The following is a 14,191-nucleotide window of genomic DNA, read 5'->3' on the forward strand; positions in this document are numbered from 1 at the left end:
ATGCCACGAAGCACTCTGGTCCCTGAGTTTTCCAGAAGAGCAGTACCCAGGCCAGCATAGATTGGCTAGGAATTTGGGAGCTCAGAAGTGGGTGTCCTGAAGATTCCTTAAGGGCAAATGAAAGAGTAGCCCAGGACCTGCAGGATGCTGTGGGAAGGCTTTAGACCACTGACTGTTTGGAGTTTCCTTGGGTTTGGTCATCTTGTTCTCCTGGAACACTAAGGCTCATAAATGCAGTTGTTAAAGCTCCACTAACACTCAGAAGTCATGACTTTAATTGTGCTTTACGGTCGCTTCCATTTCAAAAGAATCGTGTCTGTCCCTGCCAAACATATTATAGACTTCTTTCACTGACTTTAGCAAAGGGAGAAAGTGTCCTGTTGGCAAAGTGCTTTGGCTGCTTCCCTTCAGGCCTCAGATTTGCTGCTGTTCTGACAAGGACATCTCTGCAGGCCTGGCTTCCAGATGCAAAGGGTGACAAACAACATAGCAGGCAGCACAGGCAGAACTGGGAGGCCTGTCCCAACCTGAGAACCGAGAGTTCACCTAAGGGACCATCTGACTTCTGCCTGAGAGCCCAGGGTTCACCTAAGGGGCCGTCTCACTTGCATCTGTTCAGCACTGATGTGCAAAGCTCCCTTCACTGCTGTTGGGAGAAGCTAAGGGGATCAAGTGGGATGTTTATGTGGAACATCCAAAGCTGCTTAATCAGGAAATCCTAACTGAATTTCAAGACAAGCAGCCAGCCATGAAGCCAGAGACTTGCCATGATAGCATAGGAGTAGATGAGAAATCACAGGAAGCCAGTAGAAGAAAGAACTACATTGGAGAACACATGACAGAAACAGGGGAAGCTGAAAGGAAGCAGGTCCAGATGACATGAAAAGGCGGAGGTGAGGGGCCTGTTCTGATGCCAGCTTCTAGCTATGCCACCAACAGCCTGGATAGTCACTGTGAGACTCAGAGACAGATGCAGAACCTTGCGTACAGTTTTAGAGTGGGATATCGGCTGAGCTTTCTGCTCTGAGCAGATCCATGATCTGGGCTGCTCTGTCTCTCAGTCCTGGTCAGTTTCTACTTAGCAACTTCACAGGATAAGAAGTAAGGTATAGCATGGTGTGACCACGCCCCCTCCGGCTACCTGCTTCACCCTGAGTTTCTGCTGTGATAAGGCAGAGGTGGATAGTCCCTGCTTCTCAGAGATCTATAGACGGTATCCCTGTGGGTATTTTAGGGTAGCAGGCAGGGCTCCTTTATTCCATAGTACATGTTTTCAAATACATTTGATAAATGCATAAAAAGATTTTTTTAAAGGCAAACTAAATTTGCATTCTGGTTAAGTTTTTTTTTTCTCTCTCCTGAATTTAACAATAACTAAGAAGTGACAGGACACCCCCACCCCCGCCCCAGGCACATTGCCCTTCAGAGAAATCAGTTGACCAGGGAATCAGCCTCAAAAAATCAGCAGGGGAAAAAAAAGCTTAACTAATCTTAGACACAGATGAACCAGCCCTTTGGTTTTCTAGAAAATTGGATGTGACGGCATCATCGGGTCTGCGGCTAAAGAAGACAGGTGCGGTGTCTGCAGCGGGGATGGCAAGACCTGCCGTGTGGTGAAGGGTGACTTCAGCCACTCCCGTGGGACAGGTGAGTACGGGGCCGGAGGGCTGTGGTGGTTACAGGTCCACTGACACGCACTTTATATTTCATCTTCTTTGCCCCGATACTAATGGTGATGGCTTTCTGTATGCCGCCATTCCGATGCCAAGTCTTCCTGATCTTTCCATTGGGACCCCCTTTCAGCCATGGGCTTCTCTGTTCAGAAACAGGAGGTGGTTTGCTGGTCTGCTGCCATAGAGGACCTCAGCTGATGACATTCAGTCGGGTGGGGAGTGATATATCTGTAGGAGAGAATGGGGAAGAATAGGCAGGTCTACAAAGCGACTCTCAGGGCCTTCAAGGGAATGAGTGAATCTACGCTGGGTCACATCTACTTTAATCTCTTCGTGTGGCTTTGCATAGAAACATGTCGGTTCGGTGTGACTCGAGAGAACAGAATTGTGGTTTTAAGCCCTGCCTTGCAGAACAGTCCATAGGATAAGGCAGAATCTGAACTTCCTGTGTGGATAGAAAGCTTGGTCTATGGGAGCATCCCTTCTAGAAACTATCAAAGGGACACACTATTCAGGATCTTGTAAACGCAAACCCAGAGGTAATAGCAAATGCAAATTTAAATTTAGAAACAGAACGTCAGGGGCAGAAAAATGGTGCTTGCCACAAAAATTGAAGGTAACCTGAGTTCAATCCCCAGAACCCTCATGGTGGGAATAGAGAGCCAACTCCCACAACTTCACATTTGACCCCTACGTATGCACTATGACACATTCATATGCACACAGTCTGTGTACTCACACACACACACACACATGTACATTATACACATGAATGTTTTTTTAAAAAGTTGAAGACGTCTAAATTTGACACCCATCACATTGCTCCAGAACGAAACAGAAGCTACCACTAGGATGAGTTCATTTGGGAGGACTTTGCCCTCTGGACCTGAACTGTCCAGTGCAAAATGCACTGGCCATTCAAGTCCACCCAAATTTAAATCATAACCGGCAGGAATTAAACTAACTTAGGAATGACAACCACAATTCAGGTTCCCCACTGCCAGCAGGGCTGGTGGGTCTCGGGTCAGACAAAGAGCATCCTTGTTGTCATAGAAGGTTTTCTTGGGCAGCATAGCACTAAAACTTAGCTGGTTGCTCTTTGCTTTGGTGTATCTGATACCGTCTCACCCCTGGGCACCCTGGATTTGCCTTGTGTGGTTATCATCGAAGTCGGGAATAAAATCTCCACAGTTGGCAAGGGAATTACAATTTAATATTGATTTCTTTTGATAAATATAATCATTAGGACCCTCATTTATAATCATCAAGGTGGCTTAGCTGGTAAAGAAAGGCACTTGCTGCCAAGCCTGATGACATGGGTTTAATCCCTCATAGTGGGAAGAGAGAACTGACTCCTAAAAGTTGCCCTTTGACCTCCACATGCACACTGTGACAAGCATGTGCTTGCACACATACACACACAATTGATGATGATGATGATGATGATGATGATAAATAGATGCCTTGTTTAAATTGAAGGTTATGCTGTTCCTCAGTTGTCAGAACTGAGTGCAGTTGCATCATTCTGCATTAGATGGGCTGAGTACTGCCACACCTGCCACTTGATGAGGTCAAAAGAACATTAAAGAGGGTTCTCCCATAACTTTTGAAATCTTCTGCCATAGTAGCTCATTTGTCAGACAGCCCAGGTCAGGACAGAAGCATTAATCTTTACACAGCAGCATCCTTCCTCCTGCCCTCCTTCCTCGATTTACCCAGTCACAGTGCTGGCCTTTGTCTGTGTGCCCTCCAGAGGAGGACAGGCTTTTGTGCTGTAGAAGTAAATGGCCCGTGGAAGGAAAATCCTATGGGAAGAAAGTACTTTGGGGGTACCTCTCACCAGAACTTTTAGCTTGATATGCTTACTTCTAGCTGCTTGGGGTACAGACCCCATAACAAACCTTCAGGGAAGGGAAGTACACATTAGCTTTATCTACCTGTGAGCTTGTCACTTCTGAGCAGCTGCCAAAAGACGTACATTAGTATCAAAGCACAGTCAAGGGTTTGGTTTTAATTTTTAAAGCCTGCCCCATCAGAGTCTGTGAGGTAAGATCACATCAGTATGGATTTTGTTTATTGAAAACCTGTGGGTAAATGAAAACTTGTTCATTTGCATGTGATTAGCTATTGGCCGCTTGGGATTTGATGTGCTAGGGTGCATTAATGCAGAATGTGGACACTGGGTCAATGCATACTGCCTCCCCACCCCACCCCACCTAGAACATTTGTTTGGCATGCATACATTTCAATATCAGATATACAGACTATCAAAGTTACAGTCAGTACATTAGTCATGGTCGAGGTGAGGCACTTGGCCAGGGCCTGTGTATACATCAGTTATAAAAGGTGACTGAAAACAGTGGCAGCCAGGGTGCAGAGAAGACACTTCTGGCTAAAGGTGAATCCATATATTTGAGTGAGTCTCAGCAGAGAAATTCTATGAAGGTCCAAGGTCATTTGGCACCTTGGTGACCCCAATCAAATAGATTTGCTAATCTTGTTAGTATAGATAGGAAGGCAGCTTTCATCTGTGCCCAGCTCCGAGGAATGAAAACGGGAGGAATGCCTTATCACCCTTCAGGGTGGGTATCAAAGAGAAATGCCATACAGAGAGATAAAGCAACTTCAAACGCAGGCACTTCGCCAGGTCCTACGTGAAGGCCTGACCCCAGCCTGAACTCTCCCAGGTCTGCTTACAAAAACCCCTGAGCTGGAAATCCAGGGTAGATACATACAGTGCCCTAGATAAGCCAGAAACCTATGATGGAAGACCTCAAGGCCTTGCCTGCGAATTAGCTTTCTAAGTGTAAAATATTTGCTGCCCGCCCTTGCCCTCCCAGTCCTGAACAGACAGGCCTTTAGCTATTCATGGGTAGAAGGAGTTCTCAAGCCTTCAACTGGACTGAAATGGCTAGGCTGTTTGAATTGAGTAGGTTGGAATTTTCTGCTATGACGCTTTCCCATCAAGCATTAACTTTTCATTTAAATGTTGTCATCTTTATTCCATCTTGCTCTGTGGAACTGGAAGGATGACTAGTTCCCGTGGACATCCAGTATACAGATAGGCCAAAGTTCCAACTGAGGCCCAACCAAGGTGCCTGATGGGTTCTGGATCCCGTGGCACTTTGTTCTTGAAGAGACAGTAGGTTGCTAACAGAAAGGCTAACATGGTTTTCCTTTTATGAATGCAGATAAATACACATCATGGTGTATCATCAGTCCTTAGCCTCCAGCCACTGCCACATCCTGAGTTCTGTGCTCTGTCTTTAGGAATGTGGGGAATGGGAATACCGTGGGAAAGTCCGTGGTTCTATGATGGTACTAAGGCATAGTTCCACTGACCGAGGGGAGCAATACCCATTGCTTAAAGGCCCACAAACCAACTGCAACCTTTCTCTTTTTCTCAGTCAAGAACAATCTTTGTATGAAGGTGTCCACGTGTGTGATGGCAAAGGCGATTCCCAAGTGTTTCTCGTGTAAGATGTTTGACTCTATGGCATGGTCCTGAAGGTGACGTGCTTGGTGTGGGGATCTTGCTTACTTGCCTGAGTGTTTTCTGAGTAGAATTAGTGAGAATGAGTCATGAATGAAGCCATGGGAAAAAACAAGGGCCGATGACTACTTATTATAGGACACATTCAGTCCAATTGCCAACTGTGGGAAACTAAGCTAAAACCAATATTATAGACAGAGCTGTGGATTGAGAGACAGACAAAAACATTACCCAGGGTTCCATGGGTGGCGTTGTATTCTTATCACCCACATCTGGCACCTCAGCAAGAAATGCAAAGACAGGGAAGCTAGTCATGGTGGGTGCCTCCCTCTTAAGGAAGTTTCCATATTGCCATTATCACTAGATTTCCCTGTTGGCAGAGGGCATCTTGATGCCTTCCTGGTAGAGATGAAGACAATAGCCTTGATCTGACCTGGCTATACTGACCACACATTACAAGGGTCAGCTAAAGCATAGATTACACTCATGGGCCTCTTAAGTGCAATGAGATCTTTTCAGTTATAGTCAAGAACCACCTTTATCAACAAAGAGATGGTGCCCAGCTCATCTTTCACAGCAATTTTTCAACTTGAGGATACTGAGGAACCCATCCACTTCTAATTAGAACTGGACTTTGAACCTGGGATCTTATTCTGTTCCAGGCTTGCAGTTTGCCGAATAATCCTGAATTCCAGGACACTGTGGTAGCCAGTCACTATTCCCCAGAGCAAGTCAGCAAGGGAGCAGGCTGTACTGTGACCTTCAGTAGATTAGCCATAGAGCATACACTTAAGATATTCTCAACTTACAACTGGTGTTTTAGGTTGTGGTTCCATTAGAAGTTGAAGAGTCTGAATTCTCATAAACAGTTTTGTAAACAGACAAAAGCAGAAACTTCACAAAATCCTTTCTGGATATCTTGGGATTTGTCTAACAAAATTAAATTTCTTTATTTTCCCATGAATTAGATACCACATAGAAAAAAGAATCCCAGTACATAATCAAAATTAGGCCACTATTCTAATATCTCAGTGATGTTTGTCCCAAAATAGTCAATACTGCTTAACAACAAAACTATAACTCCAAATCTTCTAGAAGAAAAACTGCTTGGAAAATGCAGGTAAACATAATCGCACAGAGTGGGAAAAAGCCTGCAGCCTGGTAATATTAACTGGTAGAGTCAGGACAGACCATTCCTAAGACTTCACTTGATACAAAAAAAGGTGTGTGTCCTAAAACAATGGCAAAGGCTTGGTTTCCCCAATGGCTTCTTCATAATCAAATTGTTTCTCTAACCAATTCCTCTTGCCTGGTGACTGGAACTCTAACGGAAAATTACTCCAAGGTGAAGCCTTGCTCCTTGGTTTAGATGTGAATTTATCTTCTGCATCCCTTCCCTCTCTTCACATTCCATCTGCTATCTCTGACGAAGTCATGGGACATCTGGACTGAGGGACAATATACTTGGGGACTTGGTGAAAGCTCTCTCTCTCTCTCTCTCTCTCTCTCTCTCTCTCTCTCTCTCTCTCTCTCCATTCCTGGTCATCCTTCTTACCACTTAATGTAGGCTTTGAGCTCTGGGTCAGAGCTGACCAGAGAAGAGTGAGAGGCAGAGGCCTGACTTTCATTTAGTGTCTCTCTCTTTAATTGGTTCCTTTTGTGTTAAAACTAAAGAAACTAATCTGGCATTGTGGCACAGGCCTTTAAGCCTGGCAAGTGGATGTCTCTGATCTCTTTGAGTTCAAGGTCAGCCTTGGTCTGTATATCAAGTTCCAAGACAGTCAAGGCTACATAGAGACACCTTATCTCAAAGAAAAAGATTAGGTGATAGATAGATAGATAGATAGATAGATAGATAGATAGATAGATAGATAGACAGACGGATGGGCAGACAGACAGACAGACAGACAGATAGGTAACAGAGCAAGCAGTAGTAGAAAGGAAGATTACCAGAGCCCATATACCACCGCCACTTCCCTGCTGGGAGAGGCCACCATACTTGGCTTGGTTTGCACATCTGCCCTGAGCTTACCACTGTTGATCAGCCTCTTCACCCTAGGAGAGGCGCGGGAAGAGACAGAAAGCAGATGCCCTCTCAATGTTGCGACTTATGCCAAAGTTAGACTTAAAAATAGCACAGTGACCATGCCTGGTTGCAAATGTTCCTTGCTCGGGAATTTGGGAAATGAACTAATTAAGACCTAGGCAGCTCCACACACTGCCTCCGATGCTGCCAGCCAATGGTGCTAATATCAAGCTGTTAGTCACAAAACAGGAAGAAAGACCCGCCCCCCACCCCATCCCTGGCACCTGCTCTCCTCCCACCCCACCCCTGCCCACCACTGCTGTTACACAAACTTGTTTTGTTCTCAAGTATATGGCTTCTGGTTTAAATGGAAATTCCGAAAAACATTTTAACCACTTTGACCCTCAGGAATTTTTTGTTTGTTTGTTTTTGTTTTTCAAACCAGGGTTTCTCTGTGTAGGCCTGGACCCTGAAGAAATTTTATCTTTGACACTTCACTATTAGGTATTCCCCATATCTAATAATTCTTCAAATTCCCCAGAAGGAACAAAATTCTCTAAGAAGTATCTGGGGTATAAAAATCTAATGCTATCTCAAAAGGGGTGAAGTGAGGTGGGGGAGAGGGGGGAGTGATTTTGGTGGCAATAGTGTTTTTATTTGTAGCCCCCCCCCTCTTTTTTTTTTTAGAAAGAGGCATTCTTAGAGGAAACCAGTTAGCCACTCTTCCAGGTTTCCCTCCTAGTCCCTGTTACTACTGATCTGGTCTGTATTGATATATTTGCCTGTTCTGACTATCTCACAGCTACAGTCAGGAGCAGGCGGTGCTTTGTGTGGCCTCTTTTACTTAGTACAATGTGTCCAAACTTCACCTTTGTAGTTGCCTACAGCAACGTTTCTCCCCCTTTTCTCTTGTCAAACACTACTACATGGTTTAACTAGGCCACATTCCCAGTATATTCAGCAGGTTTGGGTTTTTGTTTTGGGTTGGTTTCTGTTGTTGTGATGGTGGTGGTGGTTTTTGCTACCACAAATAGTAAGTACTGGGTGTAAGATTTTGTATACAAGTTATCATGCAAACAGATTTTCATTTCCTTTGTGTGTAATATGTTACTTGGGAACATATTTTTCTTGGGAAAGTTACCAATCTTTCCCAGGGTGCCTGCTACACCTTGGGTTCTAACTGGCAGTGGATTCAGGTCCCACTGTGTCCACTTGCTGGCCAGTACTCCCTCTCCTGCCTTCTGATGTAGCAGTCACAATGCAGATGATGTGGTACCTCACCATCCTCTCTGTTTGGGCTTTCTTAGTGATTCATGCCACATGGCATATTTTCATGAACAGACATAATGGCCAGGCCATGTCTGTATCTTTTTTTCAAGAACTGCCCATTTAACTGTCTGCCTATTTTAAGCTGGGATGTTTGTTTTATTACTGGATTGTGTAATTTATATATTTGGAATCAGATTCTTGATAAGATAAATGACTCACGACTCCTTCATCCCAGGATTACACACTGCCTTTTCACGGTGTTCATGATGGAGAATGATGAGCTCTTAACCGTTGATAGAAGCCAAGATTTGACTTTCTTTTGTTGCTATAGGGTGAAGCTGCTGCCCAGTCCTAGGACACCAAGGTTTACTTCTGTCTTGTCCTCAGAGTTTTGTAGTTTCACCTCTTACATTTAGGTCCATGGCCCAGCTTTAGTTAGTTGGGCTTTGTGGAGAGTGTGGTCTGAGACAGAGGTTAGCCAGTTATCCCAGTGGTGTTTGTTGAAGACTATTCTTTCTCTCATTGATATTCCTGACCTCTTTGCTTTATAAAACTAAGCAACAAATCCCATTGATAGAAGTATCTATCCTCACAGCGGTACCACACTGTTTTGATTAGTGTAGATAGCTAAAATGTTTGGAAATCAGAAAGTATGAGTCCTCCAACTTCACTTGAAATATGTGGTTTGACTCGTGTGAGGCCCTTACCTTTCCATATGAATTTTAAAATCAATTTGCCATATTTGGCAAAAACAGGTCTTTGGGAGGATTTTGATAGTTATTACCTTAGACCTACAGGTCGGTCTTCCCGTCCTGTTACTGAGTCTTCCAGTGTTATGGCTGGAACTCCATGGTAGCCTGCTTGCCTCTCATGCACAAAGTCCGAGATCAAGTCCCAGGACCCTTCCCCCACAAATAAAATCTTTCTGATCCATAAACATAAACATATGATATCTTTTAATTTACTTAGATCTTCTCTAATATGTCTCAATAATGTGTTGTAGCTTTCAGTATAGAGGACTAACATATGTCTTAGATTTATTCTGAGATGTTTTATTGTTTTTGGAAGATATGTAAGCAGTTTCCTAACTGTTCCTTCTGAACACAGGAGATTTTTATAGTTTCCCCCATCTTCCAACCCACTGCACGGCTTCCTAGTAGTTCCCTTGGGTTACTCCTTGGGACTTGCTGTGCACACAGAATCACCCTGTGCACATAGAGATAATCTTACCTTTTTTGCTCCTATGTTTATGTCATTCATGTATTTATATATTTAATTGTTTATTGTTGCCTAACTGCTTAAGAGTCTCCAATACACAACTGAGTAGGAAAAGCAAGCAAGATATGCTTTTTTAAAAACTCTTCTCCTAAGGGCAGAATCACTCAGTATTTTGAAATTAGTTATATTGTTAGCTGCGAGGCTTCTTTAGATAACCTTTAGCATGTTGAGGATATTCCCTTCCTACTCCTGGTTCTATTGAGATAATCATGTAGATTTTATCTCTTATTAATATGAGTGATTACCTTACATTCCTGAAGTAAAGTCATATTGAATCATAGTATATAACGCTTTTTAGATGTTGCTCAACTGGGTTTGCTGAAGTTTTATGTACATATTTATCTATGATATAGCATTGTCTCTAACACTGTTTATACCAGTATAGGTAGTTGTTACCAAGGCAATACATACATCAAAATTTAAACAAAACCATGAAATAGAACTGTATATGTTAGTGCATATCACTTTTGAGATAGATCATGTCTTTAAAATAGCAAATAGTTATTCAAAGTATTGTAGCATAATAAAATATTGAGTTATAATGATACTCCTGACATTAATGTACAATATTATATGTACTTATATTTGTGCAGATATATGCAAGAAGATATATAAGTGACCACATACCAAGTCAATAAAGGTGTTTGCAATAAGAAAGATAACTGGAATAAAGTGTACTTAAGACTGAGATGTTCCTGAAAGTCTTACCATCTACAATCTCATATATTTTGTGTAAACTTAATAAATAGCAATTGTTTTTGTGGTAAAAGTGATTTTAACTGTTATGGGTAAACCCATGTTCTAGCTATTTACACTATTATAAGCCAAGGGAAATCCTCCCTGCTCACTGGCCTGCCCTTCACAGCCTCACAGGCCTGTCTATACAAGTAGTTGGGGCAGTTAAAACTCTGTCACTTAAAACTTGGTGACTGTGCAGAGAAACAGCATAGGCTCTGTATCCGTGCAGTGGTTAGCCTTCACTGTCCACTCTCTCGGATGGAGAACTGCTTAGGAGCTGAGCAGAATACAACTTGGAACATTCATGGGGGCTCCTCTCTGACATGTGGACTGATAGATTCACGGATTCATAATATGGTGGCACTAATTGGAGGGGTATTAAAAGAAAGGAGCCTCAGGGTGTGTCTTTTCTGTTATGTTTTGTTGGTTTTCAGGGACAAGGTTGCACTATGTAGGACTGGGCTGGCCTGGAAGTCATTCTGTAGACCAGGTTAACCTTGAACTCATTGAGACCTGCCTGCCTCTGCCTCTCTGCCTCTCTGCCTCTCTGCCTCTCTGCCTCTCTGCCTCTCTGCCTCTCTGCCTCTCTGCCTCTCTGCCTCTCTGCCTCTCTGCCTCTCTGCCTCTCTGCCTCTCTGCCTCTCTGCCTCTCTGCCTCTCTGCCTCTCTGCCTCTCTGCCTCTCTGCCTCTCTGCCTCTCTGCCTCTCTGCCTCTCTGCCTCTCTGCCTCTCTGCCTCTCTGCCTCTCTGCCTCTCTGCCTCTCTGCCTCTCTGCCTCTCTCTCTGCCTCTCTGCCTCTCTGCCTCTCTGCCTCTCTGCCTCTCTGCCTCTCTGCCTCTCTGCCTCTCTGCCTCTCTGCCTCTCTCTCTCTCTCTCTCTCTCTCTCTCTCTCTCTCTCTCTCTCTCTCTCTCTCTCTGCCCCCTCTCTCTCTGCCTCTCACTCTGCCTGTCTCTCTGCCTCTGCCAAGTGCTGCCATTAAAGGTGTGTTCCACCATGTCCAACCTGGGCTGTATCTTTCCCTGTCCTACTATGGTTATATTATATACAATATATATTATATAAAAATACTTTGTTTCCATTGTATAATTCACATACTGAAATGCAGAATAGTATATCTATTCCTGTTGTAATCAGAAAAAAAAACAAAAAGGATGGGGGTAGTATGTAGCATCCATAAGATTCTTTTCCATTGAAAAGGTATTTGCTATGGAATGGGTTGCTATCACTTGTGGTGCAGAGAGGGTCTTTATGTCCTAAAATTCTAATAGCTTTTTCATCATAACAAGTTAGTGAAGTTAACCCATAGTTGTGGATCTGTTGAAATTGTGGTGTTGTTTTTCTCCCCAACAATACAAAGGCCACAGAGCAATTAAACAGAATTCATAATCTCTACAGCTTAATCCAGTTGTTTTCCACCTTCCTGATGCTGTGCCCCTTTAATCCAGTTCCTCACGTTGTGGGGGACCCCCAAGCGTAAGATTATTTCATTGCCACGTCTATCTGTCATTTTGCTACTGTTATGAGTCATAATTTATGTAAATACTTTTAGAGAGAGAGATTTGCCAAAGAGGTGGAGACCCACAAGTTGAGAACCACTGTTTTAGGTGCTGTGTGGATCTGTACTTTGCAAAATCATGTTCTTGTTACTTCATAAACATACTGCTTGCCTTTTACTTAAATGTTTGTGCACTTTGTGGCTGCATTTTAAATTCTCCTTATACACTGAAAACATGTATAACATCAGATTAACAGAAAGCATGTGAGCGTTTAAGTGCCTAAGATATGTTGAAAGTTAAAGCATTGAAATATTTTTTTTTTTAGTGCAATGTGATATGAGTCGATTTTAGTTTTCAGCTTGATTAGGTTGTTTCAATGATTGAGCACCATTTTTATAATAAAAGGGCACCTATATTTTGAGAAATCAAGATGTAAATAATTCCTCCAGATATTCTCTTGCCTTCATGTAGCTGGACCTAGAAATCTCTAAGTGTGTTTTAAAGTGATCATATTTAGGACACACGGCATCTTCCCACAGGCTGAGGCCAATGCATGATACACATTTCTCAAACCTAAGCATGGGTGTGATTACCAGTCTACACTTCAGAATCCCAAACCACATTGGGCCACTTACTGACATGGTACACTTGACATAGTACATTCCCTGACTGGATCCCTGACCACCCCCAGGCATTTCCACCCTGAATGGTCACTAACTATCCTCATCTAGCTCCGTGAACAGACAGAGTATGCAAAGCTCCCCCTCTGCATGGTAGTAGTCAAGGAGGCAGGCAACAGTGTATGTTACAAAATCCACAGAAATCACAAGGGCAGCGGAGGCAGGAGGTGGTGCTCGGCAAGGGAAGGGGATGGCATTTGTAGGATGAGTCTCTCTGCTTTTGTTATGATCCTGTGGACATTCAGAGGAAAGGTAAGCTGCAACAGAGCATGAAGGAACTCCCAACAGAGGACGGGACCAGAGAGTCCTTATGATGTGCACATATTGGGTCCAGGCAGCTGTAGCATGCTCTGCTGGCTGGGAGGCTGGGAGGCTGGGAGGCACAAACAGTAGATGCCTGGGTTTTTACCCTGGAGACGGATAGTCTGAGATAACCGCATGGGCAGGGTCCATCTACTCTTCTCCTCCGGCTTCTGGTAGTATGCATTCTGGTGCTCCTTACCTTGTACAAGATTCACCCATTTTCACTGTCGTGTTCTCATGGCATTTGCCTGTGCCATACCTGTGTGCAAATCCCTCCTCCTTAAAAGGTATTTTAAGGCAAGATGGCTCAGCAGCGAAGGGAGCTTGCCACCAAGGCTGACCTGAGTCGATCCCTCAAACCCACATGGTAGAAAGAAAGGATTGACTTTCCCAAGTTTCCCCTTGATATCCACACATGCATTATGACACAGTACTCCCACACACGATAAACAAATATAATTTTTAATGAAAAGATGTTGAGACTAAGATCCTGCTAAATTCAATATGATTTCATCTTAGCTAAATATGTGTGCAGTGTTCCTATTTCCAAATGAGATCACACTCTAACACACACAAACACCTGCATATCTCTGTAGGTTTGGATTTTTATCCTGCCTAGTGCACATTACCTTCTGTAGAGGGACTGGTTTTAGGGGTTTTAAAATACCTGTTCAAGAGAGGGGATTGCAACTCAATATAAAATACCTACCAATGGAATAGTCAAGAATGTTCCTAGAAGATAGAACTCCACATGAGCCTGCAGATTCTGAACTCACCACGGGGGGCATGGTTGGCAGTTTAAATGGGGGATTCCATGTGGGCCTCTGATCTAGGACTGAGGTGTGCTTCAGCTGTGTGTCATCTGTCACCACAGGTTATATTGAAGCTGTTGTCATTCCGGCTGGAGCTCGGCGGATCCGTGTGGTGGAAGACAAACCTGCTCACAGCTTCCTGGGTAAAAACAAAACTCATTCACTCAGAGTTGCTGCCCTGTGAGTTGATTCTGATGACTGGGGTCTTATGGCTCTGATACCAAATCTTTCTCCCAGTTTCATATATACCCATGCTCTCTATATACCTTCTCCCAGGTGTAACCCTGGTGTTATACCTGCACTTTCATTAGAATACTGTAAGTACTCAAATTGGACCAGACAGCATTTTTTGCAGGAAGACCCAAGGTATGTTGTGGGGGGGGGGGAAGGGGGAGAGGGGAAATACAGTCAGAATCACCACT

General features: G+C 43.7%; 1 protein-coding gene across 2 annotated transcripts in view; it reads left to right on the plus strand.

Moving 5' to 3' along the window:
- The window catches only part of Adamts17 (ADAM metallopeptidase with thrombospondin type 1 motif 17), a 303,487-nt gene that overhangs the window by 214,249 nt on the left and 75,047 nt on the right, over nucleotides 1–14,191 (plus strand). The window contains exons 15-17 of one of the 2 annotated variants that reach the window (XM_076935565.1): nucleotides 1,527–1,647; nucleotides 5,081–5,149; nucleotides 13,832–13,912. In XM_076935565.1, the coding sequence (XP_076791680.1) occupies nucleotides 1,527–1,647; nucleotides 5,081–5,149; nucleotides 13,832–13,912 (271 nt within the window). The remainder of the gene's footprint in view (nucleotides 1–1,526; nucleotides 1,648–5,080; nucleotides 5,150–13,831; nucleotides 13,913–14,191) is intronic. The other variant, XM_034511269.2, reaches the window with a different exon arrangement.

Source organism: Arvicanthis niloticus, chromosome 1 (genome assembly GCF_011762505.2).
Source record: "Arvicanthis niloticus isolate mArvNil1 chromosome 1, mArvNil1.pat.X, whole genome shotgun sequence".
In the NCBI taxonomy this organism is placed as follows: Eukaryota; Metazoa; Chordata; class Mammalia; order Rodentia; family Muridae; genus Arvicanthis; species Arvicanthis niloticus.